This window comes from Phytophthora infestans, genomic scaffold, assembly GCF_000142945.1.
Source record: "Phytophthora infestans T30-4 supercont1.75 genomic scaffold, whole genome shotgun sequence".
Lineage (NCBI taxonomy): Eukaryota > Oomycota > Peronosporomycetes > Peronosporales > Peronosporaceae > Phytophthora > Phytophthora infestans.
The window spans coordinates 316,717-335,260 of record NW_003303684.1 but is presented as its reverse complement, the minus strand read 5'-3'; the positions used below and the strand labels follow the sequence as shown (position 1 = coordinate 335,260).

Sequence of the window (18,544 nt, the reverse complement as noted above, 5' to 3'; positions counted from 1 at the left end):
TTATCAATTAACGATGGAGCATATAGTAATATTACTCTGAGTATCGTTGATCAGGATTTTAACAATGTTAGATTTGAAGATCCAAATTCTCTAATTATGCTATTAATTCGTGACAGAAAAACAATAAGTTACATTTATATAGAGATGTGCTTAGAGAGCTTCAATATACCGGTGCGGAAAAAAGCTTCGCTTTAATATGCTTCCGAATTTTAAGTCTCTTCGCGATCGGAAAAATAAATTGAAGAGACTTGCTCGAGAAAACCTACAAGATCTACAGATAGAAAGCATTAAGAATGATACATGTAGATACAAACTAGCACAATGGGCTACTGATTTGAATAAACTATAGATTTTTCTGGACTAACCAAAGACCAAAAAGCAGTACCTTCCACTACGATTGGAATACAAGCAACACCTTTCATGACTACAACAGGATTACAAGCAGTGCCTGCAATGTCTACAACAGGATTATACGCAGTGCCTACAATGACAACAACAGGATTACAAGCAGTGCCTACAATGACAACAACAGAATTACAAGCAGTGCCTACAATGACAACAACAGAATCACAATATGATGATATCGGTGATGAAGAAGACTCCCTAAGTGTTATTGATGATGTTCAGAGTACATATGATTTTGGGACTCAAGTCGAAGCAAATGATTTCAAATTTCAAAAAAATGCTCGAGACAAAATAATTGATCAATACACCATTAATCCAACTATTAACAAAAGAAAAGTTAATCCAATTTTAATTTTTGGTACTCCAGATAAAAACGTATACATCGGAACAGACGGGAAACTATTCAATGTGAATAATGGTAAGTTCGCAAACAAGCCTCTAAATAAATATGATTGGGTTGCAACGTATGATTACATATTGAATTTTTTTAGCATTGAGACAAAAGATAATGCTATTGGTTCTATGAGTCAGTTTCGTTTTAACATTGAGTCTGGGGCACATGAAGTACTTTATGATATTTTGATGAACAATGCCTTTCCTGAAGGTACTCGTGATCCAATTCCGTATAAAAAGGGAAGAAACCAACACGGTGGCTATATTCCAGTAAATGGAGGTTATCGAGTGAAGTTAGTGGACGGAACATTGAAAGTCTTTGATGAAACCCAACAGAGGGCTTTCTTGGGAATCGACGCTTGATATGTACATCAAATATATGAAGCAAAATAACATCTCATTTAATCAATCACCAATGTTTAAAAATTCTGTCTAAAATACGTTCGCAAATAGTACTACTAACATCCAACCAGTTGACCCAAATGATAAAGTAATTTCTGATGGCAATAATCAAGTGAAAGACTTTTTATTAGATTATACAATGCTAACCCCTGGCTAGCTGATGAGAAGGTATTTCTAGAAGGTCCAAAGATTGGAAAGAAAACATATTACCTTGGAGAATACGCAGCAATCACGAGTAAGAAACAGAGAGAAATCAGTCCGTCGATTAAGAATCGAGTTGATAAAAATGCTAATTGGCTTGGAGCTCTGAATGAAATTATTGAAAAATATGGAGATCGCATCGAATCAGATGATATTAATGTCAAATTAGTAAATCCAAAACGTTTTCAAAGAGCTCTCTCGTTCTCGTCAATTGGTTTAGGCTTTGGGAGTCAAGCCGGTCGACGAGGCATTTTAAAACATGAATTTTACAAGCTTCAAGGTGAGATTGGTTTAGGTAATGCTAATCGTCGCTTGGAAAGAGAGTTAAAATTGATTCGACGAGCTTTTTAGATTGTGCTAATATACCAGGACGGATTAACAATGATGAATTCGAAAATTATAAATTGCGATATCCAAACCTTCGAGGCAACTCGATCAAATCAGCTGCGCATACTAATCAAGAAAGACTATTGAAACTCTCAATAAAAGAGACTCATGAGCGCACGCGAAGTGAAATTCCAAAGGGATTAGGAATAGATGCTCCAAGGGCTTCAACAAAAAATAAAAAAGCAACGACATTTGCACTGTAGAGCTGATTGGTCTGAAGACCAGTCGTACTTGTCCGCCGGTCAAGGACCTATCGGACTGTCGCTACCAGAGGTAGCCGAGCAATCTTCGATTGCGATTCGTCCGTACCTTTGTTTATTTTTTTTGAAATCCTTTTTATTTCAAGAAATATAGATAGTTTACGCAAATATGAACACTTGCGTTACGGTCAGTTGTGATGAGCCCTCAGACGCTCAGAAAAAGAAGTTCCTAAAGACATTGAAAGTATCATTCACTACTTCTCAAGTTAAAGGCTCTTCAAAGAAGATAGCCCTTCATCCAGAAAACGCAAAATAATGGAAAAGGCTGCTCAAGCTGGTAAGGGAGTATCAATTGTATTTTCACCAGGTGAAATCGCTGCTTCACTAAATACGCTCTTACGGGGTCTGGAATGAGTGGAGGGTCGGTACGGAGTTGGATCAGGGATAAAGCATGGCCTTGGTTGAAAGAGAATATATGGCCAGTTATTAAGCCATTTGTATCGGGAGCTGTTGATACAGGCGCTCAAGCCCTAGGAGCATATACTTGGCATCCAGCTTTAGTTAATGCTGCTCGTAGTACCGTAAAGGATTTTAACTGGAGTAGGTGTTCCAAAAAAAGGATCGCCTGAGATGAAAGCTAAGATGGCTAAACTACGTTTTATGCGAAAGAGTGGAGGAAGTTTTAAATTATAATCTAATTCCAATAGAGCGAAGCTCTGAGGCCTTAGACCGATGAGCAAGCTCTGTGGTCGGCAGAACAATATCTACTAGTGTAGGGATGACACAAGTCATTTCTTTCGTAGAATAGTTTCCTGTATTTTTTTTTGAATCTGATCAAACGGAACATTGAAGACATCCTCCAAGCGAGATTGGTACCGTCTATCAACAATGAGGTACTTGAATTTCATAAACGGATTTATTTGAATCAATTGACGTTTGATGAGGTCGAATTCTTTTATCGTGTTAATCTGACTTTTATATTTTTGTAGCTCCTTGTATTGCTGTTGTTGTTGTTAGCGGTAAATGCCGAAGTAAGTAGATTAAAGTCAATTAAATATGTCCTCTAAGCTTCTACTCTAGCGTTGTCCTCCTTGTTGTCCTCTTGTCAAGCGCTTCTGGCCATCCACCAGATTAACCTGTTTGGGAACGGTCCATCCTGGAACGTTCAGCCGGTTAGCTAAACCGTGCAGAGTCGGTGTGAATTAACACTCCCACTCACCGCTACTGCACGGCGTTCGTCTTCGTTAAGGATCGCTACTCAGCGGCGTTCCTCTTCTTGATCCCGCTTGCCTCTCGAAGGAACGCTAGCGACTTCGTTCCAAGCGCCTTCGTCAGCATGTCCGCAAGTTGGCGCTTCGTGTCGACATAGTCCACCTTGATTATAGAGAGTTCCACATTTATCCGAATGAAGTGATGTCGGATATCCACGTGCTTGGTCCTAGCATGATACCCAGCGTTACATGCAAGTGCGATAGCACCTTGATTGTCCTCCCAGACCTGCGTCGCTCTCGCGTGCTCGTGACCCATGTCCTTGAGAATAGCACGTGTCCACAGTACCTCTTGCGTACACAGACTCAGAGCCATGTACTCTGCTTCCGCTGAGCTGAGTGCAACCGTTTTCTGGTACTTGGACTTGAACACAACCGGAGCGTTCCCAATCATGACCATGACACCTGATACGGAACGCCTGTCGTCAATGTTGCTTCCCTAGTCTGCGTCCGTGAGCGCCTCTGCCTTAACACCTTGCGTTCCACTTTGGTAGACAATACCGTGCTGCCGATTTGTCTTCAAGAACTGCAGGACCCGTATCGCTGCCCTCCAGTGTTGCGCTCCAGGACTCTCCAGGAAGCGTGACAACTGCGTTACAACGTACGCAATGTCCGGTCGAGTGTATGTTGTGATGTACATCAGGCATCCGATCAAGGAACGGTACGGTCTTGACTGCATTTCACGTCGTACCTTCTCCGTGGCTGGCGACATCATCTTCGGCAGCTTCATGTTTGACGCGCATGGGTTATCCAACATCTTGGCTTTCCGTTGGTTGAAGCGTTCTACAATGTCGTCAATGTACCGAGTTTGCTTGATCATCAGCGTTCCAGCTGCCTTATCATGATCAATCCCCATCCCCAGGATGAACTTTGCCTTGCCAAGATCTTTCATCTCGAAGGCACTCTTTAAAGCGCCCTTTACTTCGCGAATCCCTTCGCGTGTCTTCGCCGCAAAGATCGTGTCGTCCACATACAGGCACACGTACACGAATGCGTCCCTGGAACGCTTGACGTAGACACACTGGTCGGCTCCACAACTCTTGAAACCGTTCTACAGGAACACACGATGGATAGTCTTGTTCCAAGCACTTGCAGCTTGCTTTAAACCATACATGGCCTTTAGCAGCTTGCACTTCATGCCTTCAGCGTTCTTGAGACCAAGTGGAACGTCCATGTAGACCAAATCCACCAAACCACTGTTTAGGAACGCTGTGTCAGCATCCAGTTTCTCCATAATGTAGTCGCATGCCACAGACAGCGAGTACAGCTCGAAACGAGTTCATGTTTGCAACAGGAGAATACGTCTCAACGAAATCGATTCCAAACTTCTGCTTGAGCCCTTGAGCTACTAGGCGTGCCTTGTAACGGATAGCACGACCGTCCTCGTCGCGCTTCTTGGTGAACACCCAGCGACATCCAATGGAACGCGTAGCCGTTCCACATGGAACCAACGTCCACGTTCCGTTCTGGGAATGAGAGTGTAACTCAGCCTTCATAGCCCGACGCCATTCAGCTGCTTCATCACTGACGATAGCTTCTGCGTACGTGTTCGGCGTATCCGGGACGCCTCCGATGCTGGCCGCGTATGCCAACACTGCCTCTGCGAGTAAGCAGTCTTCATCGATCCTAGGACGCTAAGGAGACGGCGGTCCATCACTACCTCTTTCAGACTGACGTTCCACATCGTCATCGTAGCCGTTCCCAAGCAAAAACACCGGTTCCCGTGGTCGGGTTGAGCGTTCCGTTTCAGGATGGAAGATTATCCGGTCCTCTTGGAACGCAGGAGGATGTGAGCGGTACGTTGCCAGTTCCAGTCCACTCGACCGGCGTTCCTCCGGTGCGGGTAGCTGTGGTAGCTCTGCGTTCCGTCCCGATTCAACATCGTCCATCTCAATGTCTTGAGCAGGTTCTTCCGCTTCTTCCATCGGTTCATCTTGAACAGACTGTCGCTCCACTTCTGGAGCTGGAACCACGGTATCGTCATCGCTCCTTGTCACATGGATGATCGTTCCAGAAGCTGGCGACGGCGTGTCATAGATACCGCCCACCTCACGCTCGTCCAGCTTTACCGATCGTGACACCTTGACCTTGGATGCATCCAAGTCGTAGACACGATACCCTTTTACGCTCTCTGCGTATCCGAGGAACGTGCACCTGAAGCTCTTGGGTTCCAACTTCGTTCTCTTCACGTCATCCACGTGAGCGTACCCTTGTGATCCAAACACGCGTAGGTGTTCCATCCGTGGCTTCACTTGGAACGCCAACTCATATGGCGTGACATCCGAGTTGGATGTGTTCGTGGAACGGTTGATAAGGTACACTGCAGTACTCACCGCTTCAGCCCACCACTCCGTCGACATAGACTTGTAGTGTAGCATGCTTCGTGCCTTCTCCATGATGGTACGGTTCATGCGTTCCGCAACACCGTTCTGCTGAGGGCTGTATGGAACGCTGCGCTGATGCACGATGCCATTCCGCTGACAGAGTTTCAATACCGTCTTGTTTACAAACTCCGTTCCATTATCGGAACGCAGGCACTTTAACCGTTCCCCCCACTGATTTTCATACAGCGCCTTGAACTCCTTCAGCTTGCTGCCACCTCACTCTTGCTCTTCATGAAGAATGTCACGACATACCTTGAGTAGTCGTCTACAAAGGTCAGCGCGTACTTGGCACCCCCCTTTGAGAGCGTTCTCATTGGTCCCATAACGTCCGTGTGTACTAGTTCCAACACATGCGTTGTCTTCGATAGTGATCGTGACGGGAACGCCGTCACGGTCTGCTTTCCCTTCATGCATCCACCGCCCAAAGTCTCGCAGCCCCTTCTTACTGGCGGGATACCGGTCGTGGAACGCTGGGTCTTCGTCAGTGCGTCCCTGTTTGGGTGACCCATGCGAACGTGCCAAAGCTCCCACTCGCTGTCTGCATCGGCGTATTCCACGAAACGGGCCTCCTCCTGCTGACAGTTCAACAGGGATGCCTTACCGATTTTCTTCCCGAACGCTATTGCAGCGTTCCGTCCTCAAATTACACAACTGGAACGCTGGAACTCCACACTCATACCGCGTTCCGCGAGCTTCCCGACTGACAATAAGCGTCTATCGAGCCCGGAGACGTGGAGCACGTCCACCATACGGATGCGACTACCGTCCAAACCAGTCAACTTGACCGTTCCAGTTCCTGCGACGTGCAGCTTCTTGCCGTCTGCAATCGTCACCTCCATGCTAGTGTCCAACGACTTGTACTCAAACAGGTCGTTCCGGTGAGAGGTCATGTGCGACGTCGCACCGCTATCAATCAGCCACCCGGCCGAGCGTTCCCCACCAACTGCAAACACTGCATCGTCTTGGCTACCCTTCTTCGTGGCAGGGCAGTCCCGCTTCATGTGGCCCACGTGGTCACAGTTGAAGCACTTGCCCTTGAAACCAACGTTCCGCTTCGGAGCGGTCCACTTCCGACCGTTCCCTCGGCCGTTTCGGAACTTGCCTGCGTTCCCATTCACTTGGAACGCCTTCTCCGTGGTTTCCTTCTTCTCGAGTCGCTCATACTCCTTCAACAGCTTCTCCTTGGCCTCGATAAACGTCACACCCTTGGCGTTCTCCACGATAGACGATATGAGCTCGTATTCGGCGGGGAGGCTGCTCAGCCGTACCACCAGCTGACGTGCCTCGTCCATAGGCTCTCCCAGCGTCTGCAAACCGACGATCAGCTCATCGAACGCATCCAGATGCTCGGCCATAGACGATCCGCTCTCCATCTTGAACTCGTGCAGTCGACGCGTCATCGTCACGCGGTTGTGGAGCGTGGTGCGGTTGTAGAACTCGCGGAGCGTTTCCTATGCTTCCATGGAACGCGTCACCGACCGGATCTTGGTCTGGTGCTGGAGTTCCACACCCTGGGCGATGATGCCAAGCGCCTTGGCATCGTTGACGAGCCACGCCTCTGTGATCTCGTTCTCAGGCTTGACGACTTGAATATGCGCAAGCAAGCCCTTCCTGGCTAGCGTCATGCGCATATTGTACTCCCAATGGAAGTATTCCCACTGCCGAGGAGGACTTCGGCACGCTTGGTAGTCGTCATGGTCTTGAGCGTTCTTGCGTGGAGCGTTCCGGTCGAGTTGATGTTGCGGTTGTTAACCTGTTGTTGTTGTTAACGGTAAATGCCGAAGTAAGTAGATTAAAGTCAATTAAATCTGTCCTCTAAACTTCTACTCTAGCGTTGTCCTCCTTGTTGTCCTCTTGTCAAGCGCTTCTGGCCATCCACCAGATTAACCGGTTTGGGAACGGTCCATCCTGGAACGTTCAGCCGATTAACTGAACCGTGCAGAGTCGGTGTGAACTAACAGTTGCTCAGCTAGTACTCTGTTCTTCTTATGAATAACAGATAGTTCCTTCTTAAACATTTGCATTTGAATTATATTACAGCGTATCATTTCCATTTCACTAGATATTTGTGCTAGCCGTTGCGTTGCTTCTTGTGGTCCAGGATCTTGTCCACTTCAAACACAGCATTGTTCTCGATTGGTGCATCAGTTTTCTCTGCTTTTACAATTTTCAAGTCATTAACTGGTTTGTATAGGACATGATTATTGTTTGATTTAATACGCATCTTTAGTCCATCTAATCCAATAACTTCGTACACAGCTTTTGAATATCTCGCACCTTCTTTTTCAAATGGCTTCAGATTCAAACGATAACGTACAATAAAACTAGTTGGAATGCCTTTTTGTACTTGCTTAATCACTCGTTTACTGTGCTCAATTCCGTCAAAAATAACCCTCCCTTCCATTTCATTTGGTGTTGCTTTTATGGATGAGTGCTTCGTATCGCTGTAGTTAGCGATAGCATCATTCAAAAGTTTCTGTGTGAGCTTCTTGAAACCCATAGTGTCTTGCATCTTTGTTATTCTAGCCTTTACAGTTCTGATAAAAGGATCTATCTTTCCAAGCACTATATGGTCAACTGGAATATTATTAGCATGAGTAATTGCAGTTTTATCAAAACACTTTTCGACTGTTTGATTTGTGAATTCAGATCCACTATCTGACATCAATGCGGACACTTCATGCTCTGTAATGAATTGATCAATAGCTTTTTGAACCGTAGCTGCTTGTTTGTTTTTCAATAATTTGGCGTATCCAATGCGACTGTTGATATTAACTGTTATCAATATAGGTTGCTTGTTCCAGAATGCAAGATCCATTTGCCATTCGTTGGGATGGTTTGATGCAATTTTAAACTCAGGATACTTCTTCTTTTGAGTAGAATGTTGCTGGATGCTACTTTGTGTCTTGTGCCATTCTTTGACTTGTTTTAGTGTTATACGTATATCAATTTATTTGGGTCATAATAGAGCTGAGTAAGTAGAGAGTCCATTGTTATACTATTTGAACGATAATTTTCGTTTGAAAATTTAACCGTAAGTGTATGTTTCAAGTTGTTTACTTGGAATGCCTTTCATACGGGTATGCATTCCCTGGACGTCATTACCATCACAAGCAAGTATATCCAAATAACTCTTTTTACCAAGAAAGATAGATTCTTTAGCATAGATATTACCTTCGGATCCTTTAAGATCGAAATCGACGTGAAATTGTCCCATTTGCTTACCAATCAACTCTATGTTATATTTTTGTCTAAAAGCATCTGCAAGTCTAATGACAGCATCGTAATCGATGTGCATAGAGTCTGTGTCCTGGTACCATATCTTTGCGTCTATGTCTTCTGCTAAACACATAACTCGGTTCATAATATGTTTACTTGAATCTAATACCTGAACACCTAAGTGTGCTGGACTAAAATGTTCAGATAATGACTTATATTCTTCAAATAGTGCTAAATGATCCGTAATTGGCGTTCTAGATATCATTTTGTGGATGTTTTTATTTGTGTATTCAAGACTCTTTACCTTATCACTAATCATTACCTTTTGCTTAACAATAGGCTTTTGGATTAGTTTACCATATGCAGAGTTCATCAACAATTTAATTCCATTCTGTAGAGGATTACCTTCTTTCTTTAATTTCAAACGTTCCCCAAAAAGTGATTTGATTGTAGTTACAATTTGATTATTGAATCCTTCATTCCAATAGATACCTTCCATAATTGAAACTTTAACATCCTGGAATTCAATAACATCTTCAAGCGCTTGCTTACCCAATACCATAGTCTTCCCAGCAATATCATTAGTAAAGTTTCTAGCTCCATCTTCATAGAAACTCAGCAATGGAAAGTGTCTGGGCTTACCAATTGACTCAAGTTTTACTCGAGCAATATAGTAATCAGCATCAGGAGGGATTTGGCCTCTAAACCATTTATGGTTTTCTTTAAAATAACCATCGAGTTCAGCTTGTGCTGATGGGTATAGGGATACGGCGTCAAAATCAGCATTGTTATGCTGTATATGATGTTTCTCATTGTCTTGAGTCATAACACGACCACCAACAATTGCATCGCGAACGAATGCTAGAACGTTTCCATTCATTGCATAACAATCATCAAAGCAACCCTCATTATGTTGAACAGCATTTGCTAATGAAGGCATTGACATAAAGCGATACACATCAATATTAAATCGATCAATAAACATTTTTCTAAATGCCTCAAAACAATTTCGTAGGACATCAACATCTCGTTCGCAATAGTGAATAGCATACTATTCACAATCAAAATATTTATCATCACAGGCGTTGCTCTTTGACGCATTAGCTATTAGTGTTTCTTTTTCTCATAGTAATCTAATAGATCCATTGGCCAAAGCAGTTGATGATTGTATCTACAAACTAATTTATGTGGAAAACATTCTTTTTCTAGTGTCATATCAGTGCACGATGATTTAAACATTTCGGGCATATCTGCTAATTTACTAGCAATGAAACTCATAGTATCTTTAATAACAATTTCACGATCATAAAAGAAATCATGGGCTTGCTTTAATTTTGTTTCAGATTCAATCAAATTCGTATCCGTTTTTCTATATGATAAATGTCTAAGAATAAATCGACAGTCAAAGCCTGCATTGTGAGCCCATAAAACATTACGACTCTTTCTAGGTAAGTCATTCAGAAACTGAAGCTCACATCCAATTCCACAGAATTTTTTTTTTACTAAAGTGAATAATATTGGCTGAGGTCTTACGACCAATATAATATGACACACAATAAGGAATGTGTTCATTATCTTCAACCAGAGTTTCAATATCAAAATATACTCATTAACCTCAACAAACTTACCACCTTTTCCATTCTCATTTTTAATAAACTCTTTAAATGCAGAATGACCGAGATTCAAATTAGTTTCATTCGCTCTACCAATTCTTTTGAATAGACCTGCATCAAAATCGACTTCGGTTAAAGATTCAATCTTTTGATATTTATTATTCAATAACTCTGGTACATTGGTTTGCGTAATTGGATCTAATAAGGTTCCACGATGGTGATATAGATAACTAATTACCTCATAGCTATCAAGTAGTTTAATGCGATTGGATTTAAAAGATGCCTTTCCCTTTTTGACAAGAAAATCAGCTCGCTCATGTTATTCAACTAATTTAGGATTATCAAGAGCTGCTTTGGTAATATTAGTTGGATTGATAGCAAATAAATGCTGTCCAACAGAGCCTAATTTAATCACATGCTCACTTTTAACTCCATAGAAAGAAATTTTATTATCAGCTTTCTCTATAGTCTTACTATAGTAGCTTCACTGAGATGTATAGATTGAATGCAATAGCTGTCTTTCTAATGAAATCAATAGTAGCACCTGAGCTAAACATTGTTTGTGAGATGCTTTTAACTATTGTTTCATCAACCCCTGCGTGAGATAGAGCAAATAGAAAGCAGGGTGTTTCTCTTAGCTTTTTATATGAGTTATCTTCTACAATAGTCAATTCAGACCTAGCTTTTAAATCATAATAATAAACTTGAAAATCATTTAAATTATAATTAGCTTTAGTTAGATAACGAAAGAAATTCTTTTTCTCAGATCGAGAGCGCTTTGGATTGTTTAACCATTCAACTTCTACTGATGTTGTTGGTAGAATATCCAAATCAAAATCAGCTCCCGAACTATATTGTTTCTCTTCAGTAATGAATAAATTATCAATGTTAATTAGTCTATCTTGTAGATGATATGTTTTCAACACTGATCCATTTTCACCTTTAAAGTGAAGTAGAAGTTTTTTATCAGCTGGGGCTACAATTTGTTTGCGAATACGTTCGAATCGATTTAATTGTAGTTCAACTTTACCTGTTGTTTTATTGATAGCTTTTAGACTTGCTTTATCATTGTTTAGTTTAGCCTTACGAAGTGTCTTAACGATTGTATTCACTTTGGTTTTCTTGAACGCATTGACAGCCTTCTCCATATTGGAAGTTGTCATCTTCCATTGAACATTCAAGTTGTGAGCCTTAGCAAACTAATAAAGGTCGCTGCGGTTCTTTTGCACCTTCTTTAGGTTATTTGAGATTGGCTTTTAAAAAATGTCTTTGTATATTAAGGAAATCGTAAGTCAAGATAACAATGTCTTTGTATATATATATATATATTGTGATTAATAGTGTTTTCAAAAAAAAATGTTTCATTATTGTTGGATAGTGTTTTGTTTTTCTAATTTGCTAGCCTTGTATTTTTCCTTCCTGTCTTTACGATGAGCATCGTCGTATTCCTTTTGGTTCTTGAGAAGTCTCTCACGATTCTTTTCATGGTATCGCTTCATCGCCGCTTTAATTGAATCTTTGTAGCGTTCGTAAGATTCTTTAGTATAAACCATTTTGTCTTGTTATATTATAGTATGTTATATCTTTAAATAACTATTTTAAATTAATTAATTAGCTAGAAGTCATCAAAGTCGCTATCATAATCAAAGTCTGCTTCTTCAAAATGTATATCTGATGGATCATTAACTGTATAAAGATCTGGAAGATCTAGATCCATATCTGATGGATCTAGATTCATAATCATTTCTTCATAATGACGCATCTCTCCAGTAAATACTCTCATATATTCTTCAATTGACTTCGCAGTTGCTGCATGCCATCTTAATTCATGTTCAGGAGCTAATTGCTTTAATTGCATCCAAGCACCCATGGAATACTCATTTTAAAACTTTGTATAATTATATTTACTTTTATACTAAGTAGAAAGTTAATTAGAATAATATTACTTTTCATCTGATTTGCATTTATTGGAACTTTTCTGAATTTTCTGACAGGGGGTACCCTTGATGCTTTTGAGTAAAACTAATGATACTCTCAGAGCGTCGGATAGGTTCGATTAAAGGCTCTGGACGGTTGTGCGCTTTAGTGTTTCTACGTCTCCATTACATAGGATGGGGCTTGTCGAAATTAGATTTTTTAGATTTTTTCTGCTTCTATTAGTGTAGGGATGGGGGTTGAAAGGTGTACAGGGGGAGCGGATAGATTAGGGTGCAAATGGCGCACTAGTAGTATATACTTGCGGTTACCAACCTCTGCGCGAACAAACTTGCGCCGCGCTTTATTGGGCCGTTTACGGTAAGGCCATTGATGATGCTTACACACTTGGCATTCCTACGTCACTACGTCTGCATCCGACGTTTACGTCGAACGACTCAAGAAGTATCACCCCGCTACGATTCCAGAGTCGTCTCAGTCTACTGAGCCAGAGCATGCGTCGAGCGACCTTCTCGACGGGCACGGTGAGCCATCGATCCATCCGCACCAGGAGTCGGATCTTGAGGCTGAGTCCCCGTCTGTAAGCGACCGTGAACCGACCTCTCCAGCATCTGCAGCCGAGCAAGGATCTCTCTCGGTTCGACTGACGCAGCTGCACACTCTCCCCGGTGGCCCGCACAGTCTGATCGAGAGCCTCATCCAACTCCTGCTGGGCATCCCAGTAGTGGTTCAGCAAGTCGTTCTCCTTCTGGGCAGCCAGAACGCGAGTGTCATCGACGCGACGGCCCTCCTCCTGTTGTTGACGCTGTCGGAGATTCCCGCTGGATTGTTGAGCACATCGTTGCCCACGAAGATCCACTTCGCGCTCCCAGGCGTCATCGTGGGTGAGCCCACGATGTAATGGGCCCTCCCAAGTTACATATGTAGGTAGTTTTATAGGTTCTTTGTAGTGGTTCACACCATTACATAAGTAGGTAGATTTGCATTACAAAAGTAGGTGCGGCAGCACACGAGTAGCGTGTGCTGAACTGCCGTCACCTTATTGGTTGAAATATGGGAAGCCAGACCCATAATCAACCAATAATGAGTTGACGTGTATTTGAGTGGTCAGGGCAAGCTGCCCTGGACCTAAATAAAAACAGAGTTGATTTTCCTTCAGACTAAGTACTTGGTTTCAGTATCACTGGACTTGTACGCTTCCTCATCACTACGTGTAAGCAAGTAACGGACACCCCAGGCCCGTTACACCTGGTAGCACTTTGTAGTCCTCCCCATGACCAAGCTCACGATGAGCCAAGGTATGACGTCTGAAACTCCAGGGCCGACCCTGGAACATGCTGCTTTCCCTCATCTCACTCGTGTCGAGTGAGGAGCCCTTCACCGCCTCGCGGCGGTGTCTGGTGAGGCTGTAATCGCGTCGCTGCTGAGCTCAGCGACGTCCGACCAACAACGCCAAGCAGCCCAAGCGTTCATGGAACGCGAGCTAGGCGATGCGAATCGGCGAGCAACAACTCCCGCGCGTTCCTCGAAAAATGATGTCGTGAAGCTAGAGACGTCTACCTACTCCGGTGAAGGAGCGAATCGCCTCCCGCTGAACCGGTGGTTTCGCGAGATCGATATCGCGATCGCTTCGAGAATGATCGAAGCGCAAGGGACAAAGGTCAATTTCTTATTGTCCCGGTTGTCCGGGAAGGCCAAGGAATGGGCCCTCGGTAAACTTGTCGTTGATCACGACGCATTCCCCACTCTGGCGTCTCTCCAGAAAGATCTCAGACTCGCGTTCAGCCACCTCAAGACGAATCCCGCGTGCGTGCCGAGTTCTTCGCTCTTCGTCAAGGTAAAATGACTATGCGCGACTACGTTCAAAGGACTCGCCACCTCGCGTCATGCATCGTGACAAATCCGATTGACACAGCATCGCAGGTCCATGTATTCGTATTCGGCATGCGTGAAGGCATGACACGGTACTGCCTGACCCGAGCGGAACCTTCCTCTCTCGAGGAAGCATTCGCCCTCGCATTACGCGAAGACTACGTTGTGGCGGCGTCTTACGCGCGCGTGATGTCAACGGCAGCTCGTGAGTCAGCCCCCGAGCCCATGGAGATCGACGCGATTGACGCGTCGAATAGTCACCGTCAGTCGACTTCTCGTGGGCCCAACGGCCGTTCTAATCGCCCGCTCACTTGCTTCCGCTGCCGGAAGATCGGTCATCGCGCGGCGGAATGCCGCGCGCCAGCGCCGGTACTCGCGCACACCGCCGAAGTCTCACCTGCCGTTCAGTCAAAAAACGGTCAGGGCCAGTAGGTGCGGGGCGCCCTACTGGCTGGAATGGAGTTCCGGGTCCCCCGGTGTCTACCCAACCTTCTAGCCCTCCTGTGCTCCACGCACACTTTAATGCCACCACCACGTCGGGCGACTCGAGGCTGATCATCGTCAGTCTTCATGTCGGCGCGGCGCCCGGCGACCACTTCGCGCACTGCTGGACTCAGGAGCGTCGAATAGCTCTTTCGTGAATCGTGCCTATCGATGCTTTCAAGAGAGATCGCAGTCCGTAATGGTCGAGGTCAGGTCGTCGTCAAACTTGCTGACGGAAAGCACGGCGCGTTGCGCGGCGCGAGATCACGTTGCCGTACACATTCGACGGCTTCCGCAGCAACGACGACTTCCTCGTGATTGAGATGAACTACGCGTTCGACTGCATCTTGGGTATCCCGTGGTTGTCACGATATCAACCAGAGATTGACTGGTTGGCTCGGTCGGTTAAACACCGCTCTGGCTTCGATGTGAGTGAGGTGTTCACGCACCTCCTGGTTGCCCAGAAAGACTGGCTCCATGTCAGGGTTGTGGACCGGTTGTCCACAATGCAGGTTGAGCTGAGAGCGAGCGATGGCCCTCTCTGTATGTCTTGCACAGCGCTGTTGCGCGAGAACCCCTCGCTGCGAAGCGAGGTTGTTAACACTTTGGCGGTAGAGCAGGGGCTCCCGCAATCCGAGCAGGCGGTCGAGCATGTGTTCCCGCCACGTAACACGGCGGTCGAGCATGGGTTCCCGGTCACGCAACACGACGGTCGAGCATGACCTTGCGCCTGGCAACACGACGGTCGAGCACCTTGGGTCGTCACGCAAACACGGCGGTCGAGCATGAGTTCCCGAAATACACTCTAGCGGTTGAGCAGAGGGTTCCCGCAACCGCGATTCGGCGGTCGAGCAGTATGAGCTCCCCGTCATCCCACAGCGGGTGGTCGAGCAGTTGACACCCCCACCGGCTACGACGGCGATCGAGCAGGGGCTCCCTCCAGTCGATGGCGCGGTCGAGCATCGAGAGCTCCGCGCACTACCGACACGGTTGATGGTGTCCTCCCGTGTCTAGAGGGGGGGTGATCCCTCGTCCAGCGATAGCGAGTCTTCTGTCTCGAGCAGCGGCTCGAGACGACCACAAGAAGAAAATACAAGCGACGCCGTCTTAAGCGACGTGGTCAGCCCTCCGCCGATATCGCAGTGAATGAGTCCATACACGTCCTGGAACACGTGGAAGGAGGCGCCGTTCGCTCACGCACACTTGACATTGAGAGCCCACCTCGCGAAGCTTCTTCCATCACACGCCTTCCGGGTCTTTCCTGGAAGCATTTTCTGGGCGATCTGAAGTCAGGAGACATCGAGCAGGTCTGCTTGATCACCGAGTCTGCCTCGGCGGAAAAGATCCACACGGTCGCTACCGACAATCTTCCACTTCGTCCAAAGAACGCTGAGCCGAAGTCGGCGCGCGAAGAGCGCTTCGCGGCCCAGTCGTGGGAGTCACTCCGCGACTCACATCAGTATACGACAATCCAGTCCAGTATACGACACCGTCCGCGAGTTCGCGGATGTTTTTCCCGACAAGATTCCAGCTGAGCTCCCTGCTGACAGAGGCATTCGCCATGAGATTGATCTCACGCCGGGTTCCAAGTACTGTGTGACGCGACAGTGGCCCCTCCCACGCGATCAGGTTAAAGCCATTGATGACTTCTTCGAGAGCCGCCGCAAAGCGGGTCACGTGCGGGAGAGTACCTCGCCACACTCGAGTCCGACGCTCTGCGTGAAGAAGGCCACGGGTGGTTGGCGCATTGTTCACGCTTTTAACAAGCTAAACGACGCCACCATCCCAGCACAAACTCTGATCCCTCGGAAGGATATGGTACTTGACACCATGGGCCGCAGTGTTATTTTCAGCGCCATCGACCTGACCGATGGCTTCTATCAGATTATGATGCGACTCAGCGACATCCCGCTCACAGCGGTGAGCACTCCCAGCGGGATGTTGTGGGAGTGGCTTGTCATGCCGCAGGGCCTGAAAAACGCACCAGCCACGTTCAATCGCATGGTTTCCCACGTTCTGCGCCCACTTCGCGACTTCGCTCCGAGCTACTTCCATGACATCTTCGTTCACAGCCGCGCTGAGTGCGATCTCAGCGCCACAGAAGTTCACTTGAATCACTTACGACAAGTGTTCCAGGTCATGCGCGAAAACAAACTGTACGCGAACTTGAAGAAGTGCATCTTCTGTGCCCCGGAGATTCCGGTGCTTGGCTGTTATGTGAGCAAAAAATGGTGTCCGAGCGGATCCTGAGAAGGTCTCGTCCATCTGTGCGTGGCCCACGCCGCATAATCAGACTGAATTGCGTCAGTGGCTTGGCCTCGCAAATTATCTCCACAAGTACACGAAAAGTTACGCTGGTCTGATCCAGCCGTTGTCTTCATTGCTGAAGAAAGACATCACGTGGTCGTGGACTCCCGAACATCAGTCAGCCTTTAATGCAGTGAAGAAAAGCTTGGCGGATGCCCCAATCCTGGCGCTTCCAGATGACACAAAGCCATTCCACGTTGTTTGCGACGCGAGCGACTTCGCCATCGGCTGTGCACTGATGCAGTTCGACGACGAAGGTCGCGAACGCGTCGTGAGCTACCAATCCAGACAGATGAAGCCCGCTGAGAAGAATTATCCGGTCCACGACAAGGAACTCCTTGCGATGCGCTACGCACTGATCAAATTCAGAGTGTACTTACTCGGTGAGCAGACATTCGCGATCTACACAGATCACGCGTCGCTGCGAACAGCGACGAAGAGCCCTCATCTCTCTCAGCGCATGGCACGATGGCTGTCATTCTTCTCCGAGTACAACTTCGTCGTTCACTACAAGCCAGGCAAGAATAACATCCTTGCGGATGCCCTATCTCGGCGCCCCGATTACGATCCACGCCGAGATTTGGGTCGTCAGTCACTTGAAGACGCGGACGACGACGAATTGGACTGCGCCACATGTGTGGCTGCAGGTGTGAACCTGATGACGGCGGTATCTCCAATACTTCCCCTGCGGGAAGAGATCTCTGCCGCGTATCGAGATGACTCGATATATGCCGGTATCCTGGAACACCTTCACACACCAAGTGATGCCACGCTAAAGACACTGAGCCGCTCCACGCGCGACCAGATTCACAGATACCAACTTGACGGTGATCTACTGATGTACAGTATCGATCGATTCGATGCTCCTCGCGTCGTTGTCCCCAACGACCCCGATCTACGCGCAAGAATTATACACGAATTCCATGACGCTCCAGTGTGTGGCCACTTGGGCCGTGAGAAGACTTTCGCAGCGGTATACCGCGACTTCTACTGGTCTCACCTATACAAGTGGGTGCGCAAGTGGGTCCGCTCCTGCGAAACTTGTCAACGCGTTAAGCCGTCACCGTCATCGCAAGCTCCGCTGCGTTTTCTCCCTCTGGCGACAGAGGCGTGGCGCTCTGTGTCAATGGACTTCATATTCGGTCTCCCACCCGACACTGACGGTCGTACTGGTGTTCTGGTCTTCGTGGATCGCTTTAGCAAGATGTGCCATCTCGTTTCCGGTTCCGGACTCAAATCACGCGGCTGATAGCGCGGTGCTCTTCGTCGACGCTGTCTTCCGACATCACGGCCTTCCTGAATCAATCGTCTCTGACCGCGATCCCCCGATTCACATCGGCGTTCTGGACGAAACTCTTCGACCTCCTGGGCACCAAACTCCTCATGTCGACGGCGGCGCACCCGGAGACTGACGGGCAAACGAACGCGTCAACCGCGTGCTAGAAGATGTTCTGCGCAGTTATGCCCCGTCCTCG

General features: G+C 46.4%; 3 protein-coding genes across 3 annotated transcripts; 2 read left to right on the top strand and 1 right to left on the bottom strand.

The window, feature by feature from the left end:
* Nucleotides 1-420: 420 nt before the first annotated feature.
* PITG_19134 (uncharacterized protein) lies at nt 421-1,752 on the top strand (the record flags this gene model as incomplete). Its single annotated transcript, XM_002997401.1, has 3 exons — nt 421-1,091; nt 1,135-1,215; nt 1,332-1,752. The coding sequence occupies 3 exons, from the start codon at nt 421-423 to the stop codon at nt 1,750-1,752; spliced, it is 1,173 nt and encodes a 390-aa protein (XP_002997447.1).
* A 405-nt stretch (nt 1,753-2,157) lies between these two features.
* On the top strand, nt 2,158-2,681 carry PITG_19133 (uncharacterized protein; the record flags this gene model as incomplete). The annotated part of the gene is made up of 4 exons (XM_002997400.1): nt 2,158-2,253; nt 2,313-2,391; nt 2,439-2,561; nt 2,608-2,681. 4 exons carry the CDS (start codon nt 2,158-2,160, stop codon nt 2,679-2,681), a joined length of 372 nt encoding a protein of 123 aa, XP_002997446.1.
* A 6,187-nt stretch (nt 2,682-8,868) lies between these two features.
* On the bottom strand, nt 8,869-9,739 carry PITG_19132 (uncharacterized protein; the record flags this gene model as incomplete). The annotated part of the gene is made up of 3 exons (XM_002997399.1): nt 8,869-8,874; nt 8,918-9,393; nt 9,475-9,739. 3 exons carry the CDS (start codon nt 9,737-9,739, stop codon nt 8,869-8,871), a joined length of 747 nt encoding a protein of 248 aa, XP_002997445.1.
* Between the last annotated feature and the right edge of the window lie 8,805 nt (nt 9,740-18,544).